Source organism: Bos mutus, chromosome 1 (genome assembly GCF_027580195.1).
Source record: "Bos mutus isolate GX-2022 chromosome 1, NWIPB_WYAK_1.1, whole genome shotgun sequence".
NCBI lineage: Eukaryota > Metazoa > Chordata > Mammalia > Artiodactyla > Bovidae > Bos > Bos mutus.
The window spans coordinates 82,349,106-82,372,969 of NC_091617.1; the positions used below are offsets into that span (position 1 = coordinate 82,349,106).

General features: G+C 37.9%; 1 protein-coding gene across 2 annotated transcripts in view; it reads left to right on the forward strand.

The window, feature by feature from the left end:
* The window catches only part of PARL (presenilin associated rhomboid like), a 54,392-nt gene that overhangs the window by 17,027 nt on the left and 13,501 nt on the right, over window positions 1-23,864 (forward strand). For both annotated transcript variants that reach the window (XM_070372629.1, XM_070372623.1), the window contains exons 5-7: window positions 17,361-17,456; window positions 18,025-18,174; window positions 20,805-20,875. In XM_070372629.1, coding sequence (XP_070228730.1) covers window positions 17,361-17,456; window positions 18,025-18,174; window positions 20,805-20,875 — 317 coding nt within the window. The remainder of the gene's footprint in view (window positions 1-17,360; window positions 17,457-18,024; window positions 18,175-20,804; window positions 20,876-23,864) is intronic.

Below are 23,864 nucleotides of genomic sequence, written 5' to 3' on the forward strand. Positions count from 1 at the left end.
ACTAGAAGGACCTTTGTTGGTGAAATAATGTTTCTGCTTTTTAATATGTTGTCCTGGTTTTTCATAGCTTTTCTTCCAAGGAGCAAGTGTCTTTTAATTTCATGGCTGCAGTCACCATCTGCAGTCATTTTGTAGCCCAAGAAAATAAAGTCTGTCATTGTTTCCCCATCTATTTGCCATGAAGTGATGGGACTGGACGCCATGATCTTCATGTTTTGAATGTTGAATGTTGAGCCAGCTTTTTCACTCTCCTCTTTCACTTTCATCAAGAGGCTCTTTAGTTCTTCTTCACTTTCTGCCATAAGGGTGATACCATCTGCATATCTGAGGTTGTTGATGTTTCTCCCAGCAATCTTGTTTCCAGCTTATGCTTCATCCAGTCCAGCATTTCGCATGATGTTCTCTGCATATAAGTTAAATAAGCAAGGTGACAGTTTATATGGCACATAGTAAAGACATTCGGTTAAAATCTATTGAGTGACTCAGTGTTGATGAGATCTTGAATCAAAAGGTTGAGATTTTTCAAAGTATATTGCCAGCTATATAATTGATTAGCCAGTAAAATCTTAATAAATGATAACTTTCAAAAGAAACTCTGTAATAACACTTGTGTTTCCATTGGAATTAATTGGGCTTTTTGGTTTGTTTGCTTGTTTTTTGAAAATTAGTAGCCTTTAGGGTAGCAGAGTTTTAATTTCTTTTGATATTTTCAGAGTGCCTTACAGTTAGTTGATACCTAGTGTTCTTTGAAGATGATAAAGATTTTGTTGTTTAACATTTGAGGAAATGTGGGATCAGAAATTAAAACCTTTTTCATGCCAGGAAATAGTTTATTCAAAGAAGTTGGTATTTGGAGGTAGTTAAAAATCAGAATTCTTTCCCTTAGATGACATTGCAGTCTGACTAAGAGCCTGAGTGTAAAGTACTTCAAATCGCATAAATGTGAATGGTCATGCTTCTGCTGCTACTGCTACTGCTAAGTCACTTCAGTCGTGTCCAACTCTGTGCGACCCCATAGACGGCAGCCCACCAGGCTCTGCCGTCCCTGGGATTCTCCAGGCAAGAACACTGGAGTGGGCTGCCATTTCCTTCTCCAATGCATGAAAGTGAAAAGTGAAAGTGAAGTCGCTCAGTCGTGTCCGACTCTTCATGACCTCATGGACTGCAGCCTACCAGGCTCCTCCGTCCATGGGATTTTCCAGGCAAGAGTACTGGAGTGGGGTGCCATTGCCTTCTCCGGAATGGTCATGCTAACGATCTTAAATATTTATTGTCAGGTTTATTAAGTGACTTTTAAAGGCTGAAGAAATGCTCTTTGATCTGTTCAGTGTTATCTCAGACTCCTCTTTCAGGACATACTTATGCTGATAGCAGTGAATCTAGCCTTACACTTGTTCGTGGTGCATTATAATCAGTTAGCCGCATAGTAAGATTTCAGTGGTTAATAAACTTATGCTTTAGTTATATCTTGTCTCTTTTCAGAGGTGCCAGTTCACTCCACTGACTTGCTTATTTAGCACTTTGGTTGCTTCCTTTAGGCTGATCTGAAGTGAGGTTCGCTTTGGTTGTTTGCTTTAGGTTGATCTGAAGTGAGGTTGGCTCAGCTGGCTTTTATTGAGGATTGATTTATGGGGTGATAGATTTATTCTGTGCCACCTTTTCCTTGAGTTGTGGAGGTCCTCTGAGTGGTTTTCTTTTTTCTTTTTGTGTTTTGAAAGAACTGAAGTCCTTAGGAGGCCACTGACCTAGGGAGTCTTCAAAGCTCTGTGAGACTAGTGTGCTTCTTTGCTCTGTAGTATTCATACCTAGACACTGGCAGCTTGAAATCTCTAGCAGGTTAAAGGTTTTGCAGTTTTATGCCAAACGTTTCATGTAAGAATTCCTTGCTGCCTGAATCTGGGTGGCAAGGTTTTGGTTATAGCAAATTGAGACAGCAATATGTTTTATCCACATGCATTTGTTCCCTTAGCTTTAGGTGCAGCAAGGGGTGTCTCAGGTTTATTCACACCTCTTTGGATTCCTAGGTTTGGATAAGAACAGTTTAAATCATAAGGGATTTACTTTATCATAATTTACTTAATCACTAAGGTGAAATTCATGTATTCTCTAACATTATTTTAATGTTACCATGCACATTTATTCATTTCACAATGATAGACGCCTGCTGCCTTGGGACAATCTGCTGCAATCTGTGCTTTGAATCAGCATCCAGATACCTGGGATCAGGGAAGGCTGTGTGGTTTATCAGAAAAGTAATGAGTGGAGGTTTGTTATAGCAGAAAGTGAAAGGTGGGGTGAAAACGTCCTTCCTTAGAGCTGAGAGCAGCTGATGGCTGCCCCTAGTTTTTGACTCTTCTATCTCAGTTCGTCCCTGGGAGTCACTGTGTCAGTATCTACCAAAGAACTGGTCTTAATCCCTTAATCTTTTTATTCTTACCTAGTTTAGGACTTTCTTTGGGTCTTAATTGTTTTACAGATACATCTCCCTAAACTTCATATTGCTCTGAAAAAATTATTAAAGTTCAGTTGGTGTCTGTAGGATGAGGGGGGTGCATCAAGTAGCATTCTTCAAAGTTAGACTCATCCCTGGTACTTTTATCTTTCAGCTAGTCTCCTGTATTGTGTTACTGTGCAAGACTTGCAAGCCTGTACTGGAGGTCCCCAGGCACCCCCACAGAGAGTTTTCCCCTCCATTTCTAGCTTTTAGAGGTGCCTGTGAGACACTTGTCAGGTTTTCCTGTTGGCTCAGCAGAATGCTGACTCTACTGTATTGGGTTTCAGGTAAAGCTGAGAGGGAAGAACCCGCTAAATTATTGTATCTGAGCGAGGAGGGGACAGGGAGAAGGAATATGGGGAGCAAAATCTCAACAAGCTGGCGTCACAGTTCCTATACTAGTTCGCATCGACCGTCAGTGCCAAAGTTTAAGCACTGCTGCACCCCAGGCCCTTGATCCTTGTGTCCCAACCTCTAAAGTCTGTGTTTTTCTTCTTTGCTCTTCTGTTTCTACCAGGATTAGTTTATTTTTTAGTTTTAGTTCTAGGGGAAAGGATAAGAAAAGTAATGCTCGGGTGCCATCTAGGCTGCAAGTACCATGTTAGTAGGTACTTTGCAAATACACATGTTATTGTTAGTCCTTATTATTAATCTTAAGAGCCCTGTTAGAAGTATCCTCATTGTTCAAATGGGGTAACTGAGGCTCAGGGAGGTTAATTAACTTGTCTGGGATCACACAGCTAGAAGGGCTGGAGATAGGAAACAAACTCTTTAGTTCAGAAAATACGCCTTTTATTACATCCTTTCACTTTCTGCTGTAGCAAACCTCCACTCATTACTTTTCTGATAAACCACACAGCCTTCCCTGATCCCAGGTATCTGATGCTGATTCATAAGCCAGATTGCAGCAGATTGTCCCAAGGCAGCAGGCATCTATCATTGTGAAATGAATAAATGTGCATGGTAACATTAAAATAATGAGCGAATATATAAAATAAAAAATAAATCTTTCTCACTATAGACTTCCAGTTCCATTCCCCATCCATAACTGTTGCCTTTTTAGTTGCTTATGTATTCTTCCAAAGCATCTGTTTTATAGGCGTTTATGTTTACATCTAACTATGGTTTAAACTATAAATGGTAGCATGTAATACATACTCCTCTACATCTTTATTTTTTTTCACTTAGTATTTTAAAAGGACATTCCTTACTGATATAAGTAGATCTATTGTATGCTTTAAAAAAATGTTTTATTGAAGTGTACCTAGAAGAACTTGCACATGTCATCTTCATGTGCAACTGATTTTCACAAACTGAGCACATCTACATAACTAGCACCTCGATCAAGAAATGGAAATTACCAGCATCCCAGATCATTCTTTGGAATGGTGCTTTAGTAGTCCATGCAAATGAATACTATTGTAACAAGTTTTCTATTAATGGATATTTAGGTTGTCGTTAGTCTTGCTTTCATAGGAAGATGGAAGATGGAAGATGGATAGTCTTTTTGGATTTCCCCTGATTCCAGGATGCTGTGGGACCAGTGCTTAATTTGTTTTGTGGATATTTTCCAGGAGAAGAAATTATAGCCACTGTGTAAGGCCGACAGAATGATCCTTGTGCCTGTAGTCCTGGTTCTCAGGGAACCTGAGGTAGGGACTGCTGAACTCAGTTCTTTGGCTGCTCCATGGATGTATGTGCTTGTCAATGTCTGGACTGGCCATGACTAGCTTCAGTCAGATAGGAGAGCTATGGGGGGATGAACTGGCCCATCTCAGAAACGGAAGGGATGCTGTAGTTAGCTACTGAACTCCACTGGGATAGTCTTTTTTCAGGAAAATAGAAAAAGAGGTTGTACCCCCTTCCTTGGCTAAGGAGGAAGATAGACTTGAAATCACTGAACCCCCAACAGTGCTTTCCAAATCAGTATATCCTTTTTTTAATTCATCGTTAAAAATAAAAACACAGTTCGTCCTTTCCTTGGACACCAATTTGAGGTTAGGGTGCTGACCATCCACACAGTCAAAAGTCTGTGAATAACTTTATAGACGGCACTTTGTTGGATGTTCTGCATCTGTGGAGGACTTCCCGGTGGCTCAGATGATAAAGAATCTGCTTGTGGTGCAGGAGATCCGGGTTTGATCCCTGGATAGGGAAAATCCCCTTGGAGAAGGGAATGGCTACCCACTGCAATATTCTTGCCTGGAGAGTCCCATGGATAGAGGAGCCTGGTGGGCTACAGTCCATGGGGTTGCAAAGAGCCAGACACAGCTGAGTGACTGACAAAAACACTGCATCCGTGGATTCAACCAACCATAGCTCATGTAGTAACATAGAATTTATTGTTGGAAAAATCTTCATATAGGTGGCCCTGTGAAGCTTAAACTCGTGTTGTTCAGGTGCTAACTTGAATACAATGCAGTGGTTTTTATTATATTCACAGGTTTGTGCTACTATCACCATCACCTAAGCCCAGAATATTTTCATTAGACTGTAAAGAAACCCCATAGCCGGTGGCAGTCTCTCCCTGTTCCTCTCCTCCATTTGTCCTTAGACAGCCACTTTCTTTCTCTCTGGATTTGCCTGTTCTGGACACTTCATAAAAATGGAATCACATAATAGAGGCATTTTGTGGCTGCTTCTTTCACTGATGTATAATATTTCACTTCTTTCACTTATGTGTAATGTTTTCAGAGTTCATTTACTGTGGCATGTGGCAGTACGTGCTTCTTTTTATGGCTAAATAATATTCCATTATATGGATATATCACATTTTGTTCATTCATCTGTTTTTGGACATTTATTGCCACTTTTTGGCTTCATGTTATAATAATGCTGCTGCCAAACTTTCATATATGTGTTTTGTGTGGACATATGTTTTCATTTCATTTCTCTTTGAGTATACCTAGAAGTGGAATTGTTGGGTCATATGGTACTCTGTTTAACTTCTTAAAAATTGTGGTAAAAAAAAAACACATAAAATACACCATTTAAACCATTTTTGAGTGTAAAGTTCAGTGAAGTTAAGTATATTCACATTGTTATGAAGCATCTCCAGAACTCTTTGTTTTGTGAAACTGACACTCTGTACCCATTATACAATGATTTCCCTTTATACCCCTTCCCCAGCCCTTGGTAAACTATCATGCCACTTTCTGTTTCTATAATTTGACTACTTCAGATACCTCATGTAAGTGGAGTCATACAGTACTTGTCTTTTTTGACTGGCTTATTTCACTTAACATGTACTCAAAGGTCATCCATATTATAACATGTGACAGGACTTCCTTTTTTTAAGGCTGAATAATTTATTCCATTTTGTGTATGCACCACATTTTGTTTATCCTTTTGTTCTTTGATGGCCTTTTGCTTCCACCTCTTGGCTCTTGTGAACAGTGCTGCCAAGAACGTGGGTGTGCAAATCTTTTTGTGTCCCTGCTTTCGGTTCTTTTGGATATATAACCAGAAATGGGATTGCTAAATTATATGGTAGTTCCATACTATTTTCCATACTGTTTGCACCATTTAAAAATCCTACTGCATCCTTGCCAGCACTTGAAAATTTCTGTTTATGGTGTTTTTTAAAATGAGTGCCATCCCAATGGTTGTGAGGTGACACATTATTGTGATTTTGGTTTCCGTTTCTCTAATGGTGTCGCATGTCTTTTCATATTCTGGTTGGCCATTTGACTGTCTTCTTTGAATAAATGTTCAGAGTCTTCACTCACTTTAATCAGGTTGGCTTTTGTTGAGATGTAGGAGTTCTTTATATGGTCTAGATATTAACCCTTTATCAGCTGTGTGATTTGCAAATGTTTTCTCTCATTCTGTAGGTTGCCTCTCGTGTTCTTTGCACAAAAGCTTTTAGGTTTGATGTCACATCTGTCAATTTTTGCTTTTTTGTTTGTGCTTTTGGTGTCATATCCAAGAAATCATGGCCAAATCTAATGTTATGAAACTTTTCCCCTATTTTTTTCTAGGAGTTTTATAGTTTTGGTCTTAGCTTTAGGTCTCTAATCAGTTTTTAGTTAATTTTTGTATATGGTATAACAAAATGAGCAAAGTATTTGGACATTTATCCAAAGATGACTTTCAAATGGCCAACCAGCATATGAAAAGGTGGTGTAAGGTAAGAGTCCAAGTGCATCCTTTAAGTGTGGATATCTGCTTTTCCCTGTGTTCTTTCTGTAGAGTTGCCAGGTGGTTTTCTAGAGTGAGTGTACCATTTTATATTCTCTTTGGCAATGTATAAGGATTCCATGTGTTATTACTTGTCTTTTTCTATCAGCAACTACAGTTTTTTTGGTATTTTTTTATTGTGATAAAATATACATAACATACAATCTATCATTTTAGTCATAAAATGTGTAATTCATTGGCATTAAGTGCATTCAGTGTTGTGCAACCATCATCACTATCAATTTCTGGAACTTTTCATCATCGCAAACAGAAATTCTGTACCTGTTAATAACTTCCTGTTCCTCTACCCCTTAGCCTTTGGTAACCACTATTCTACTTTCTGTTTCTATGACTTTGCCTATATTTCATATAAGTGGAATTATAAAGTATGTTTTTGTGTATGGCTTCTGTTTAGCATACTGGTTTCCAGGTTCATTCATATTTTAGCATATATCAAAATTTCGTTCTTTTTAAATGCTGAATACTGTTTGTTTTTTTTTTAATTAAAAAAACTGTAGTTGATTTACAGTGTTGTGTTAATTTCTGCTGTATAGCAAAGTGATTCAGTTATATATATATTTATACACATACATTCCTTTTTTAAAATACTCTTTTCCATTATAGTTTATTGTAGAATATTGAATATAGTTCTCTGTGCTATATATACAGTAGGATGTTGCTGTTTATCCCTTCTGTATCCTAAAGCTTACATCTGCTAACCCTGACCTCCCAGCCCACCATCCCTCCTCCAGCTTCCTCCAGCTTCCTCCTGCTTGGGAGCCACAAGTCTGTTCTCTGTGTTTGTGAGTCTGTTTCTGTTTCAAGTGTGTGTGTGTGTGTGTTAGTTGTTCAGTCATGTCCTACTCTTTGTAGTCTCATGGGTTGTAGCCCAGCCAGGCTCCTCTGTCTATAGAATTCTCCAGGCAAGAACACTGGAGTGAGTTGCCATGCCCTTCTTCAAGGAATCTTCCTTACTCATGGGTTAAACCTGGGTCTCCCTTATTGCAGGCAGTTTCTTTACCTCCCGAGTCATCCCGGAAGCCCTCGATAGGTTCATTTGTGTCATATTTTGGATTCCACGTGTAAGTGATACATCATATTTGTCTTTCTCTTTCTGACTTTGCTTAGTATGATGATCTCTAGTTGCATCCTTGTTGCTATAAATGGTATTTCATTTTTTATATCTGAATAGTGTTCCATTGTATATATGTGCCACATCTTTATCCATTCATCTGTTGATGAACATCTAGGTTTTTTTCATATATTGGCTATTGTAAATAAGTGCTGCTAAGAATATAGGGGTGCATGTATCTTTTTTGAGGTATGTCTGGGATATATGCCCAGGAGAGGGATTGCTGGATCATATGGTAATTCCTAGTTTTCAGAGAAACCTCCATACTGTTTTCCACAGTGGGCGCAACATCTTATATTCCCACAAACAGCATAGGAGGATTCTCTTTTCTCCACACACCTTTTCCAGCACGATGGCCATTCTGACCAGTGTGCAGTGATACTTCATTATAGTTTTAGTTTTGGTTTGCATTTCTCTAATAATTAGCGATTTTGAGCCTCTTTTCATGTGTCTGTTGGCCATCTGTATTTCTTCTTTGGAAATTAAGCCCTTGTCAGTTGCATAGTTTGCAGATGTTTTCTCCCATTCTGTAGATTGTTTTTTTCATTTTGTTTATGGTTTCCTTTGCTATGCAAAAGCTTGTAAGTTTGACTAGGTCTCTTTTGTTTGTTTTTGTTTTTATTTATTTTTGTTGCCTCAGAAGACCGACCTAAGAAAACATTTTACGTTTTCTTATGTATGATTTATGTCAGCATGTTTTGCCTATGATCTTTTGCAGGAGTTTTAAGGTGTCATATCTTATGTTTAAGACTTTAAGCCATTTTGAGTTAATTTTTGTGTATGATGAGAGGGTGTACTCTTCACTGATTTACACATGGCTGTCCCGCTTTCCCAACACCAGTTGAAGAGACCTTTTCCCATTGTATTAAGGCTGAATAAGATTGTGTTGTATGGATACACTACATTTTATTTATCCAGTTGATGGGCATTGGTTTGTTTTCACCTTTTGGCTGTCATGAATAATGCTGCTAAGAACATTTATGTGTAAGTGTTTTAGTCCCTGCTTCCTATTTTTTGGCATGTATATTTAGGAACGGAATTGCTGCATCATATGATAATTCTGTGTTTAACGTTTTGAGAAACTGCTGATTTTCACAGTAGTTGCACCATTTTATATTCTCACCAACAGTGTACAAGAGTTCATTTCTCCTTATCTTTGCCAATGCTTGTTAGTTTCCTCTTTTCTTTCTTTTAATAACAGCCGTCTTAATGTATGGCAAGTGATATCTCATTGTTTTGACTGCATTTCCCCGAGCATCTTTTCACATGCAAGTGTCCATTTATTCTTTAGAGAAATATCTGTTTAAATCCTTTGTCCAGGGACTTCCCTGGTGGTCCAGTGGCTTAGACTCTATACTCCCAATGCAGGGGGTCAAGGTTCAATTCCTGGTCAGGGAACTAAATCCCCCATGCCATAACTATGACCAAGCATAGTCAAATTAAAAAAAAAAATTCTTTGTCCAAGGATTTTTTTTTTTTGCCTGGACCACGCTGGGATCTTAGTTCCTGGATCAGGGATCGAACTCTTGCCCTCTGCAGTGGAATCACGGACTCCTCATCACTAGACTGCCAGGGAAGTCTTGCTTTGTTCATTTTTTGAGTTGTCTTTTTGTTGAGCTGTAAGATTTCTTTATATGTTTTGGATATTAGATCTTTTTTAGACATATAATTTGCAATATTTTTCCTGTTCTATGCATTGTCATCGCTTTAATAGTGTTCTTTGCAGCACAAACTTTTAATTTTAATGAAATTTCTTATTTTATTGTGCTTTAAGTGTTATGTCAAGGAAACTGTGGCCTAATCCATGGTCACAAAAATTTCCACCTTTTCTAAGAGTTTTATAGTTTTAGTTTTTACATTTAGGTTTTTGATTCACTTTGAATTATGGTTTGTATTCAGTTTGAGGAAGGTGTCCAAATTCATTCTTTTCCTGGTGGATAGCTACTTACTTCAGCACCATTTGTTAAAAAGACTATTCTTTTTTCTTTTTTTTAATTTTTTATTTTATGTTGGAGGATAGTTGATTAACAATCTTGTGATAGTTTCAGATGAACAGCCAAGAGACTCATGCTATACATATAAGCCACCACATAACATTGAGCAGAATTCCATGTGCCATACAATACGTCCTTGTTGGTTATCCATTTTAAATACAGCAGTGTGTACATGTCCATCCCAAATTCCTTAACTGTCCCTTCGCCTCTTCTTTCCTTCCAACCATAAGTTTGTTCTCTAAGTCCATAAGTCTGTTGGTAAGTTCATTTGTTTAATTTATTTTTAGATTCCACATATAAAGGATATCATATGATATTTCTCCTTCTTTGTCTGATTGACTTCATTCAGTATGAGAGTTTCAGGGTCCATCCATGTTGCTGCAAAAGTCATTATTTCGTTCTTTTCAGTGGCTGAGTAATATTCCATTGTATATGTGTACCACATCTTCTTTATCCATTCTTCTTTTGATGGACATTTAGGTCACTTCCCTGTCTTGGTTATTGTAAACAGTGCTGCAGTAAACATTGGGATTCACGTATCCTTTCAGCTCATGTTTTTCTCCAGATATATGCCCAGGAGTGGGATTGCAGGGTCATATGGTAGCTCTATTTTTTAGTTTTTTAAAGAAACTCCGTACTGTTCTCCATAGGAGCTATACCAGTTTACATTTCCACCAAGTGTAGGAGGATTCTCTTCTCTCCAAACCCTCTCCAGCATTTGTTTGTAGATTTTTTATGATAGCCATTTTGACCGGTGTGAGGGGATACCTCATTGTAATTTTGATTTGCATTTCTCTCATAATTAATGATGTTGAACATCTTTTCATGTGCTTCTTGGTCATCTTTGTGTTTTCTTTGGAGAAATGTCTATTTAGGTCTTCTGCCCATTTTTTGACTGGGTTGTTTTGATGCTATGAAGCATCATAAACTGTTTATAAATTTTAGAGACTAATCCCTTGTCAGTCACATCGCTTGCAAGTATTTTCTCCCAATCTGTGGATTGTCTTTTCATTTTATTGTTTCCTTTGCTTTGTAAAAGCTTTTGAGTTTAACTAGGTCCCATTTGTTTATTTTTATTTCCCTTATCCTGGGAGATGGGTTGAAAAAGATATTGCTGCGATTTATGTCAGAAAGTGTTCTGCCTATATTTTCCTTTAGGAGTTTTATAGTGTCTGGTCTCATATTTAGGTTTAATCCATTTGAGTCTTATTTTTGTGTATGGAATTAAAAAATGATCTAATTTTTTTTTTTTTTTTTACATAAGAGACTGTCTTTTCAGCATTGTGTAGTCTTTCTTCCTTTGTCATTATTAAAAAGGCTTTTCCCATTGAATTGTCTGGGACCACAATTAAAAAAAACAAGGCAGTTGACATAGATGTATGGATGTACTTCTGGACTCTGATTCCGTTCCACTGGTCAATATGCATATCCTTTGGACATGCTGTGTTGATTACTGTAGCTTTGTATTTTAAGTTTTTAGACTGGGAATTGTGAGTCTTCCAATGTTGTTAATATGGAGTGTTATATTGATTACAGTATGTTGAACCAGTTTTGCATTCCTGAAAAAGTTGCACTTGGCATGGTTTATAATTTCTTATAATCTGCTGAATTTGATATGACAGTATTTTCTTGATGATTTTCTATCTGTGTTCATAATGGATATTGGTAGTTTTCTTGTGATGTCTTTGTCTGGTTTTGATGTCAAGGTAAGGTCCACCCAGAAACTCAGAGTATTATTTGAAATAGAGTAACCCAGAAACTCAGTGTTATCTTAACTGAAATAGTTAGTGAGATCATACTAGATTAAGGTATGCCCTGAATCCAATGACTTGTGTCCTTACAATAAGGGAAGAGACCAGAAAGACACCAAGAGAAAAAACCGGCCTGTGAAGTGAGGGAGCCAGAGGTTGGAGAGGTGCTGCTGTAAGCCAAGAAATGCCAAGAACCACCAGAACCTAGGAAGAAGGACAGAATCTTTCCTAGATTCTTCATAAGGAAACATGACCCAGTTGATAATTCTGTCCTCCAGAACTGTAGGAGAATATATTTTTATTGTTTTAAGCCATCTAGTTTGTAGTAATTAATTATAGCAGCTCTTGGAATGTAATATACTAGTTAAGCCATCTGGTCTTGGGCTTTTCTTTTTTCCTTAAAAAAAAAATTTTTATTTATTTATGACTGTGCTGGGTCCTCATTGCTGTGTGGGCTTTTTCTCTAGTTGCGGTGAGCAGGTGCTGCTCCTGGTTGGGGTTTGTGGGCTTCTCATCGTGGTGGCTTCTCTTGTGGAACAAGGGCTCTAGGTGTGCAGGCTTCAGCAGTTGCAGCCCGCAGGCTCTAGAGCACAGGCTCAGTAGTTGTGCATGGGCCTAGTTGCTCCACAGCATGTGGGATTCTCCCGGACCAGGGATCGAACCTGTGTCCCCTGCATTGGCAGGCAGATTCTTTACCACTGAGCCAGTAGGGAGGCCCTTGGGCTTTTATTTATGTGAATTTTTTTTATTGTTATTAATAATTCAGTCTCTTTACATCTTATAAAGGCCTATTCAGATTTTGTCTTTTTTCTGGAGTCAGTTTCAGTGCTTTGTCTTTCTGGGAATTTGTCAGTTTCATCTAAGTTATTCTCATTTGTTGATATGCTATTGTTCATAGTATTCTTAGAATCCTTTTTATTCCTGTAAGGTCAGTAGTAACATTCTGCTTTCTTTCCTGATTTTAGGTATTTTGAGTCTTTTTGTCTTTATCAGTCTAGCTAAAGGTTTGTCAACTGATGATGTCAAAGAACCAGCTTTCAGTTTCATTGATTTTTCTCTAGTTTTCTAGTCTCTACTTCATCCAAACTCTTTATTATTTCCTTCCTTCTACTTACTTTGTGTTTACTTTATTCTTTTTTTTTTCTCCTAGTTTGCTAAAGTAGAAGCTTAGGTTATTGCTTTGAGGTCTTTTTTAGTGTAGGCATTCACAGCCCTGTTTTTGCTATATCCTCTAAGTTTTCGTATTGGCTGAGCATGATCTGCCGTAACAAAATATGACACCATAGACCAGGTAGCTTAAGCAACAGAAATTAATTTTCTCATAATTCTGGGGTTCGAAGTCCAGCATGGTCAGTTTCTGGTGAGATCTTTCTTAGCTTACAGACTGCCACCTTCTTGCTGTGTCTTCATATGGCAGGTACAGCAAAAGCACACTCTCTGGTATCTCTCTAATAAGGACATTAATCCCATCATGAAGGCCCCACCTCTAAATCTAATTACCTCCTAAGGTCGCATCCCCAGATACCATCCCGTTAAGGATTAGGTCTTCAACATATGAATCTTAGGGGGACACAATTCAGTTCATGGCAGGTATGTTCTTTTTTTTTTTTTACATTCATTTCAAAGTACTTCCTAATTTTCCTTGTGATTTCTTCTTTGTTTATTGGTTATTTAAGAGTGTGTAATTTCCACATTTTTTTAATCACTAGCATTTATTAATAGGATGGATAAATATAGGTTGAAAAACATACTTGACAGCAAAATATCAAATTGATAAGCCGGACTATAAAATGTATTTGTGTGTGTGCTAGGTTGCTTCAGTCATGTCTGACTCTGTGCTACCCTTTGCACTGCAGCCTGCCAGGCACCTCTGTCCAACAAATTCTCTAGGCAAGAATACTGGAGTGAGTTTCCATGCCCTCCTCCAGGGGATCTTCTCGATCCAGGGATTGAACCCTGGTCTCTTAAATCTACCTGTACTGGCAGGTGGGTTCTTACCACTAGGCCACCTGGGAAGCCCATAAAATGTATACATTTTTAAAAACATTAAAAAAAATTTTTTTTTACAAAGAGCATTTACTATGATGGTCACTTACATCTTGTCATTCACACAGCAGCAGTAGAGATCCTGGGGGTAGCATGCAGAACTGAAGTGCCCCAAAGAGGACAGGCAAGAGCAGAATGATATGCTGAGAAAAGACTCTTAAGAGCAATACCAAAAAAAAAAAACCCAGCTAGGCAAAAATATCATCACAAAATTGTACCTGAGTGACGAGAAGCTCAGTTTCAAATCCAGAAACCTAGGTTAACACTTTAGTCTGCTTCATTCATTTCTTTGGATGCTTAACCCAGCCAGCACTTCCATCTTGTAGCCAAATCCAATGTGATCAATCACTAGTCAGTTAAGGCCTCAGCTTTCTACTGCAGAGTTCCTGATAACCTGATGGAGACATACTTGCTCTGGCTTCAGTTAGCATGCTGTCAAGCATCCCTCTCTGTGCTTAACATGCCAACAGAGTACCCAAGTCTTCCTCTTCTCCTTATTCACCATGAATACACATTTACAAGCAGGAAGCATTGATACCCCTTTTTAGTAAACATTCCTTTAGAAACATTAAAGGGGGAGGACTTCCCTCTTAAATTCCACATATTTTTGAATTTTACAAATGTATTATTGACTTGTAATTTTATCCCATTGTTGTTAGAGAACATACTTTTTATAATTTCAGTTTTGAAAATTTCAGTTTGAAAGTTTATTGAGATTTGTTTTCTGGCTAAACATATGATCTGCCCTGGATGTGCGTCTCAGAAGGATGTGTATTCTCTTGAATGGTATGTTCTATAGATGTCTGTTAGGTCAAGTTGATTTATAGTATTAAAATCTTCTACATCCTTGCTGATCATCTAATTCTATCCATTGTCACAAATGAAGTGTTGAAGTTTCTCAACCATTATTGAGTCATTTATTTTTCCCTTAAGTTTTATCAATCTTTACTTCATATATTTTGGGTTTCTATTGTTAGGAGCATATATGTTTATAATTGTCATATCTTCCTCATGGATATCATGTTATATCTTCCTCATGGATATCAAGATTTTTTTTTTAAACCCTTTTGTCATTATGTAATATCATTCTTTGTCTCTAGTAACAAATACCATCTTGAAGTCTACTTTTTTTATTCTTGTGACTTTCTAGATCCCCAGAATATGTGAGGTTTTGTAAGCACCTGTGAATATCTCATTGCTAATATTTTCCTTTTAAGATTTTTGTTTAGTCTCTGTTATCTATCACCTCAGCCAGCTGGGAACTTAAACACTTGACTATAATTGCTTTTGACAGATTCCTCCTGGGGAATGAATTTTGCACTTGAGCTCCCAGTCAGATCAAATACAGACATCCTTGCTAGTGGGGTCTTCCAATAAATTATTATCAGATAGGTCAGATGATGATAGTTCTTTGGGAACAAGGCTTTGGAAGAGATTCAGCTCCATTCTGCAGTCTCTGGTGGTTGCCAGGCAGCACTGGGAAAGTGGATTGTTTTCATGTAACTTATATCTGAAAAGTGGGGCCTGGGATTAGAGCAGGTTAAAATGCCTCAAAGCTCACTATTCTTACTGAGTTTCATAATTTTTCTTTAAAAAAAAAAAAAAAGTTGGATTGCTGCAAGCCTTTGGCTAGTTTTCAGAGTTCTGAAAAAGTTGATTCTAACATTTTTTGGGGGCCAAGTTTTTCACTGCTTTTATGAAGGAGAGAAGTTTTGGAGGTCTTTATTCCATATTCTTGCTGATAAAATCAAGTGCATCACTTTTGGCAAAGGTAGGCACTGAGGCACCAGCAACCTTTCCAAATCAATAGTGCCAAGCTAGTCCTAGGCATGACTGGGTTAGGAGGAGGCAAGTAACCCTTCTCTTAAATGGAGATACAAACAGAGACCTTAAACACTTGTACCTTGAAAAGGAAAAGGAGGGGGAGGGAACCATTTTCTTGGAGTAATCTGCATACTAGATGTATGTACTATGGGGCTTCCCTGGTGGCTCAGACGGTAAAGAATCCACCTACAATGCAGGAGACCCAGGTTCGATCCCTGGGGTGGGCTGATCCCCAGGAGAAAGGAGTGGCTACCCACTCCAGTATTCATGCCTGGAGAATTCCATGGTCAAAGGAGCCTGGTGGGCTACAGTCTGTGTGGTCACAAAGAGTCGGTTATGACTGAGTGACACATACACACACGCATACAACCTTTATGATGTTTATCGAGTTTTATTCTCACTTTACAATGAGGAAACTGAAGTGAAGGCCATGAAATGCCACAGGCCACAAACCTTCTAAGGGCATACCTTTAGGATTCAGACCTAAAAAGGCTATTCCCTTTATACCATAATTTTCACTTTTTGAGTTATCACTGTGTGATCACTACATTTAGTCATATTTTCTCATTTAGTCATCTTTCAACTCTTTGAGGTAGTTTTTTTTTTTTTTTTTTAAACAGAAGAGAAAACTGAGGCTGAGATGTTAGGCCTCTTGCCCGGGTTACAGTGTAAACAGGACAGAGTCAGTCCTGCTAGTTTTCTTCATCCTTAACTTTAGACAGTGTACACTGCTTCTTCAGAGGATTGTCACCTCCTTTCCTGCTCACTTGCTTCTGGGGACCAGCGTATACTGTTTCCCAGTTAAGAGCTGTTTGGTGTCTGAAGTCCTAGAGTGACCAAGGTCAAAAGAAATCCCCTTGGCTATCTGTGTCTCTGTCTAGTAGAAGGAGCACTAGATTAGAAATTCTGGCTTAGCAGAATGTTGCTAGAATTGAAGAAGTTGAAAGGGCTAGTTGCTTGTTGCTTAAAGATATTGAAGGAATGAACACATGTTTACATTTGTTTAATTCAAGTAGATGTGTGCCTACTATGTGTAAGGAGTTGTGGTACCTAAAAGTAGTGTATTTTTTCAAGTTTGCAGTTCTTAATAACTTAGTTCTTCCCTAGAATTAACTATTGTGTCATAAACCTACTAGTCAATAGGCTTTTTAACTATTTAACTATTTTGTCAAAAAGCTTAATTTAGTGGTAGTTCTAGCAACTTCAGTTCTTGCAGAAAAATGAAAGTCACCTGACTCCCACATGTAAACATATTTTCAAAAGCACTTGCAAAATTCTTCCAAACTATTCCTGAATTCTTAAATAATGAGTATTTTTTGCAGACCTGTGGATCTTTGTCTATACGGATGATCTTCTTTTATTTTTAGACTTATTTTTGGGCTATGTTGAGCAGCATTTGGAATCTTAGTTCCTGGACTAGGAATCAAAACTGCATCTTCTGTGGTGGAAATGCAGAGTCTGAACCACTGGGCCACCAGGGAAGTCCCTACACAGATGATCCATAGGTGTTTCTGAAAGCTGTTCAAAAGTTAAAGAAGCATACCATTCCCTTTGGAAAAAGAAAGCTTTTTTACTCTTGGTCAAAGAACCTAATTCTGTACATTAGTTCTGTCTTTGACTTGGCCATTTTCAAATAGTAATTACAGATCTGATTATTTATTGAGAAGAAGTAAAATATGGAGCTGAGTGAAGGAAGTTACCTCCTAGAACATTTGCAGTTTTACAGGAATTTTCTGACTTTACCAACCTGTGACAGTTTTGATACTCAAAAACACTGATTTCACTTACTTTTCCTAACTTACTCCCTCTCCCAAGTATGTAATACTTTTTTTTGTGTGATACTGTTTAATGTGGTAGAAAATCTGATTCATATGGACTTTTGATTAGACTTTCTTTGTTTTTATTTTTAATTTCCTAAATTAGAAATGTTTATTTTGTAGGTATCATAGCTGCAAATGTTTTTGTATTTTGTTTGTGGAGAGTACCTTCTCTGCAGCGGACAATGATCAGATACTTCACATCCAATCCAGCCTCAAGTAAGTCTAACTTGTGTGATTTTTATTTTGAGGTAGAAGTAATATGAAGGAAATATGCTTTATGGTAATTGAAGTGCTATAAGAAATATGACTAACTTGTCAATAGTTATAAGCAAAATCTGGAGGACAGGCTGTAAGCTTGTGGCAGACAGGAACCTCATTTCTCTTACAACTATATCCAGACACCTAAAATGTACCTTGCACATAGTAGGTTTCCATAATACGTTTTTTTTTGACTTAAGATCAGTGATCACTATAAGTTTACTCTTTAAAGAGACTGTTATATACAGTTTTATTTCTGTGATTTAAATAATTTACTAATTATTTTTTCTAGCTAACTTTTTCCATGGGACAAGTTGCTTTTGTTGACCTGAGAATTTTTATTGGTTGCTATAGAAAAGACATTTAAGGTAGCTTGTACCACTTTGAAAAATGCTATCTTAAACCATCTTATCCAGTCTTTTAACTGGCTCTGGTTTGTTGTGCATGTTTTTTCCATAATGATAATGAAAAAAGTCTAAAATGGATTGTGTGTGCACAATTACAGGACGTTTTCTTTCTCTTATAGAGGTCCTTTGTTCTCCAATGTTGCTGTCAACGTTCAGTCATTTCTCCTTGTTTCACATGGCAGCCAATATGTATGTCTTGTGGAGCTTCTCCTCCAGCATAGTGAACATTCTGGGTCAAGAGCAGTTCATGGCAGTATACTTATCTGCAGGTAATCAGCTTTCATCTTGGGCCTGTCCGGAGTTTAAGTGCTCTCACCTATCTGGAGAAGGGACAAAGTGAATGATTACAGCCACATTCTATATACAGTAATCCTCAGTATATATTTATTTTTCAGATTGTATATAGAGAAGGATACAAGCTGGTGTAGTACTTAAGCATGTCATTTTTGTCTCCCAAGGCCTTGGTTTCTTTAGCTCAGGCCCACCGTTTTATAGATGAGTGGTTCCCAGACTTCTCGGCTGCCTTAATCATGTGGATCTTTGTTTAATAACTTTACACTCAATTCCAAAGTATGTTCAGTTTCCAGAAAGCTTTTGATTAGAGCTCTCCAGTAAGATTGTCGAGAATGAGTTCGTTCATTTTGTTGCAAGGATACATTAGCATGGAACCACTCTAGTCATCCTGGACTTAGCAGCATTTCTTTATCTCAGCTTAAAAATGATAACTCATGATTCCAGGTTCCTAAACGCTGCTAAATTGGCACTTGGCTGATTAAAGTTTGCTTGTCTCAAAAAACCGTGAATTTCCAGATGTTCAAGCTGGTTTTAGAAAAGGCAGAGGAACCAGAGACCAAATTGCCAACATTTGCTGGATCATCAAAAAAGCAAGAGAGTTCCAGAAAAACAACTATTTCTGCTTTATTGACTATGCCAAAGCCTTTGACTGTGTGGATCACGATAAACTGGAAAATTCTGAAAGAGATGGGAATACCAGACCAACTGACCTGCCTCTTGAGAAATCTGTATGCAGGTCAAGAAGCAACAGTTAGAACTGGACATGGAACAACAGACTGGTTCCAAATAGGAAAAGGAGTACGTCAAGGTTGTATATTGTCACCCTGCTTCTTTAACTTCTATGCAGAGTTCCTCATGAGAAACGCTGGGCTGGAGGAAGCACAAGTTGGAATCGAGATTGCTGGGAGAAATATCAATAACCTCAGATATGCAGATGACACCACCCTTATGGCAGAAAGTGAAGAAGAACTAAAGAGCCTGTTGATGAAAGTGAAAGAGGAGGGTAAAAAAGTTGGCTTAAAGCTCAACATTCAGAAAACTAAAATCATGGCATCTGGTCCCATCACTTCATGGCAAATAGATGGGGAAACAGTGGAAACAGTGTCAGACTTTATTTTTTTGGGCTCCAAAATCACTGCAGATGGTGATCACAGCCATGAAATTAAAAGACGCTCACTCCTTGGAAGGAAAGTTATGACCAACCTAGATAGCATATTAAAAAGCAGAGACATTACTTTGTCCACAAAGGTCCCTCTAGTCAAGGCTATGGTTTTTCCAGTGTTCATATGTGGGCGTGAGAGTTGGACTATAAAGAGGGCTGAGTGCAGAAGGGCTGATGCTTTTGAACTGTGGTGTGGAGAAGATTCTTGAGAGTCCCTTGGACTGCAAGGAGATCCAGCCAGTCCATCCTAAGGGAAATCAGTCCTGGGTGTTCATTGGAAGGACTGACGTTGAAGCTGAAACTCCAGTACTTTGGCCACCTGATGCAGAGAGCTCACTCATTTGAAAAGACCCTGATGTTGGGAAAGATTGAAGGCAGTAGAGGGGGACAACAGAGGATGAGATGGTTCGATGGCATCACCGACTCAATGGACATGAGTTTGGGTAAACTCTGGGAGTTGGTGATGGACAGGGAGGCCTGGCGTGCTGCAGTTCATGGAATTGCAGAGTCAGACGCGACTGAGCGACTGAACTGTCTCAAAAAAAAATGTATTTTGTTTGCAAAATGTACTTAAAGCCGTAAAGTATAAAAATTCATTCCTAAAATCCTTTGATTTAAAAACAGTATATCTGCCAGTTATGTGTAGTGAAAATACACTCAACTTGGAGACGGAAGACCTAGGTTCAGATCCTATGTCTGCTACCAGCTGTATAATGTTGCAGAAAAGATGGTACCTCTCTGAGGGTAATGGTACTCACTCTTATAACATGGGGTTGTAGAAGGGATGAAAATAGAAGCATCTACCACAAGGTCCAGAGCGGGTACTTAATCATTGTTATTACTCATGTGCAGCTAGTCCCTCAAAACAGAAGCTGAGTAACATCTTTGGCCTGTGTGTGTAGTTCTTTCCCCCGAGCATTAATGTTGTTCTAAGTACAAAGAGTCTCTTTCAAATGCCATTAATTCCTGCTCCACAGAAAGTTGTTTTTTGAAATTAGCCACAGTCAAGGTCAAATGACATTGGTGCCAAAGGGACCTAAAAAATCATCTAGTCTGGATCTGCGGCACATTCGTTTGGCAAACTGGGCAAAATACAGACTCCCTGGTCCTGCTCCACAGAGTCTGATTTAGTGTATAGCGTGCAGTCCAGAGAATTCCCACACAGTTGGTGAGTTCGGGCCATAGTCTTTCTTCATACAGTATGGATGAGGAAAATGAAAATTAAGAGGTGGAGTGAATGACCCTGTGTTACTTAGTAAGTGGTGGAGTGGGTCAGGCTTTGCTTTCCCTATAATATATCTGAAGTGATAGGCAGAATAAGTATTTATGCCTGCACCTTGACTGGGGAAGAAACCCATCTGTTGGTCTTCATGGGGTGGAGGTCAGAAATGGAAGCCATTTTTATACCTCACTGAAATTACTGAAATGTGGTTTATTTCTTAGGTGTTATTTCCAATTTTGTCAGTTATGTGTGTAAAGTTGCCACAGGAAGATATGGACCATCACTTGGTGCAGTAAGTATTTCTAGTTAAAATTTTTCACTTCATTTTGAAATTTAGATGTACAAGAAAGTTGCAAAATTAGTACAGATTCATATTACCCTTAACCCTGTTATTAGCTACAAAACCACAGTACAACTATCAAAGCAGGAAATTACTATTAAAACAATACTACTAACTAATCTGAGTCTAATATAGAATGTATACATTTGTAAAGCCTTATAAATTTCAGGCTATAGCTTTTAGTCATCTATATATACTTAACTGGCACAGAGTACATATCATGAGGAGTAGTCAAAATAGTGGGTATCCAATCCCCATAAACTGGAGAGCCTAATCTAGCATTGAAAAATTCTAAATAGAGATTTGAATCTGGTACTGTATCTTCTTCTTCATCAGTATTTGTGTGCTATGTAGGTTGGACTACCAAGCACTGTACTTGTTAGAGTCTGGGAATGCATCCAGCGAGCAAGATCAGTTTCCTGGTCTCAATTATGTTCCGGATGATTTTGTAAAAATTACAAGTCTGTTTTCTTTTGCATTTAATGGCAAATTTCTAGACACGTGGAAGTCTTTACATATTTCTTTAAAGACTACACATTTAATTGTGCATAAATACTAATGCACTTAAATGTTTTCAAATAGAAATGTTATGTTTAAAGAAACTACAAATGTTTAATTTCAGAAAAGCACCCTTATGTAAAATAATCATGCCATAATTTGTCTGTTCCTCAGATTTGTTTCTACTTAATTTTCCTGATGAGGCCGGTATCATCAGGAAAGGCCTGTGACCTTTATGCTTTAACTTTAGCCCCCTACCCTTTTTTCTTTGTGGAATGTTTTCTATATAAAATTCGGTGCCAGTATAATTTATGTATTTCAAATCTATTCTATACCTCATTTGTCAACTAAGTACCTGTTTTGTGAAGACCAATTGGATGAATCAGACATGGATTTTGACTTCAAATTTAGTTTAGTTGGGGAGCAAACATTACCCACATCTAATATACACTGAAAGGGCTGAGTCATCTTTAGAGGACATTGGGGGTTCTGAAGGTGGGAGTACTTTTCTCATTAGTTCAGGGGATCTGGCATTTGGAATTAGACTGGGTTTGAATCCCAGCTCTGCCACTTATTTGTGATTTCCAGGACTTGTTACTTTACCTCTCTGAATCTGTTTCTCAATATAAAGTTGTGATATAGATGACACATAGATGTCATCTATATAGATGACAGCCCACCAGGCTCCTCTGTCCCTGGGACTCTCCAGGCAAGAACACTGGAGTGGGTTGCCATTTCCTTCTCCAATGCATGGAAGTGAAAAGTGAAAGTGAAGTCGCTCAGTCGTGTCCAACTCCCAGCGACACCATGGACTGCAGCCTACCAGGCTCCCCCATCCATGGGATTTCCAGGCAAGAGTACTGGAGTGGGGTGCCATTGCCTTCTGCAGTATATAGTATATTTAATGAGAAATGTGGAGAAAAAAATACTATTGACAGAATTGTGGTAGAAAATAAAAAGTACTGGCCTTATTGCCTTTGAAAGATGAAGATTGATAAAGAATATTTGTCCATTAACATTGGCACAAGGGAGCAAGAATATTGACTAGATTTTGGTAAGGATTTTGTTAGAGCCGTGCATGTTCTGAATCTTATTTAAAAATGGAATTTCTAACTAGTTATTGGCAGGAAGCTTTTCAAATTTTCTGATTTTCAAAAGTTTGTTTGCTGCTAAATATACCCTTAGTCTTGGATGACAAAGATCAATAAAGTATTTATTGTAGGAAGTAGCATATGTAAAAATGTTAGAATTTTTTTCCCTTGAAGTTGTAAATAGTTTTTTGTTAATTTTTAAAAATCTGATTGAAGTATAGTTGATTTACAATGTGTTAATTTCTTCTGTAGACCTAAGTGATTCAGTTATATGTATATACTTTTACATATTCTTTTCCATTATGGTTTATCACAGAATATTGAGTACACTTCCCTTTGCTGTACAGTATGATCTTGTTGTTTATCCATCCTACATATAATAGTTTGTTCTGCTAATCCCAAACTCGTACTCCTTCCCTGCCCTACCTCTTACCCACTTGGCAACCACAAGTCTGTTCTTTATATCTGTGAGCCTGGTTATATTTCATAGGTATGTTGATTTGTGTTGTATGTAGATTCCACATGTTAGTGATGTCATATGGTATTTGTCTTTTTCTCGCTTAGTATGATAATCTTTAGGTCCATCCTTGTTGCTGAAAAATGGCATTATTCATTCTTTTTTATGGCTGAGTAATATTCCACTATACATATGTACCACATCTTCTTTATCCATTCATCTGTCAGTGGACATTTAGGTTGCTTTCATGTCTTGGCTATTTTAAATAGTGCTGCTATGTACATAGTAATGTATATATCTTTTTGAATTATAGTGTTGTCTGGGTGCCCAGAAGTAGCATCGCTGGATCATATGGCAACTCTAGTTTTTTTTGAGTGATCTTCATACTGGTTTCCACAGTGGCTGCACTGATCTACACTCACATCTCCACACCTTCTCTAGCATTTTTTTATCTGTAGACTTCTTAGTGATAGCCGTTATGACCAGTGTGAGATGTTACTCTATTACAGTTTTGATTTGTATTTCTCTAATAATTAGCAGTGTTGAGCATCTTTTCATGTGTCTATTGGCCGTGTGTATTTCTCCTTTGGAAAACTGTCTATTTAGGACTTCTGGCCATTTTTCAATTGGGTTGTTTGGTTTTTTGATATTGTATAAACTGTTTGTATATTTTGGAAATTAAGCCCTTGTCCATCACATCATTTGCAAATAGTTTCTCCCATTCTGTAGGTTGTCTTTTTATGTTTATGGTTTCCTTTGCTGTGCAGAAGCTTGTAAGCTTGATTAGATCCCATTTGCTTATTTGTGTTTTTATTTCTGTTGCCCTGGGAGTCTGACCTAAGAAAACATTGGTATGATTTATGTGAGGGAATGGTCTGCCTATGATCTGGGAGTT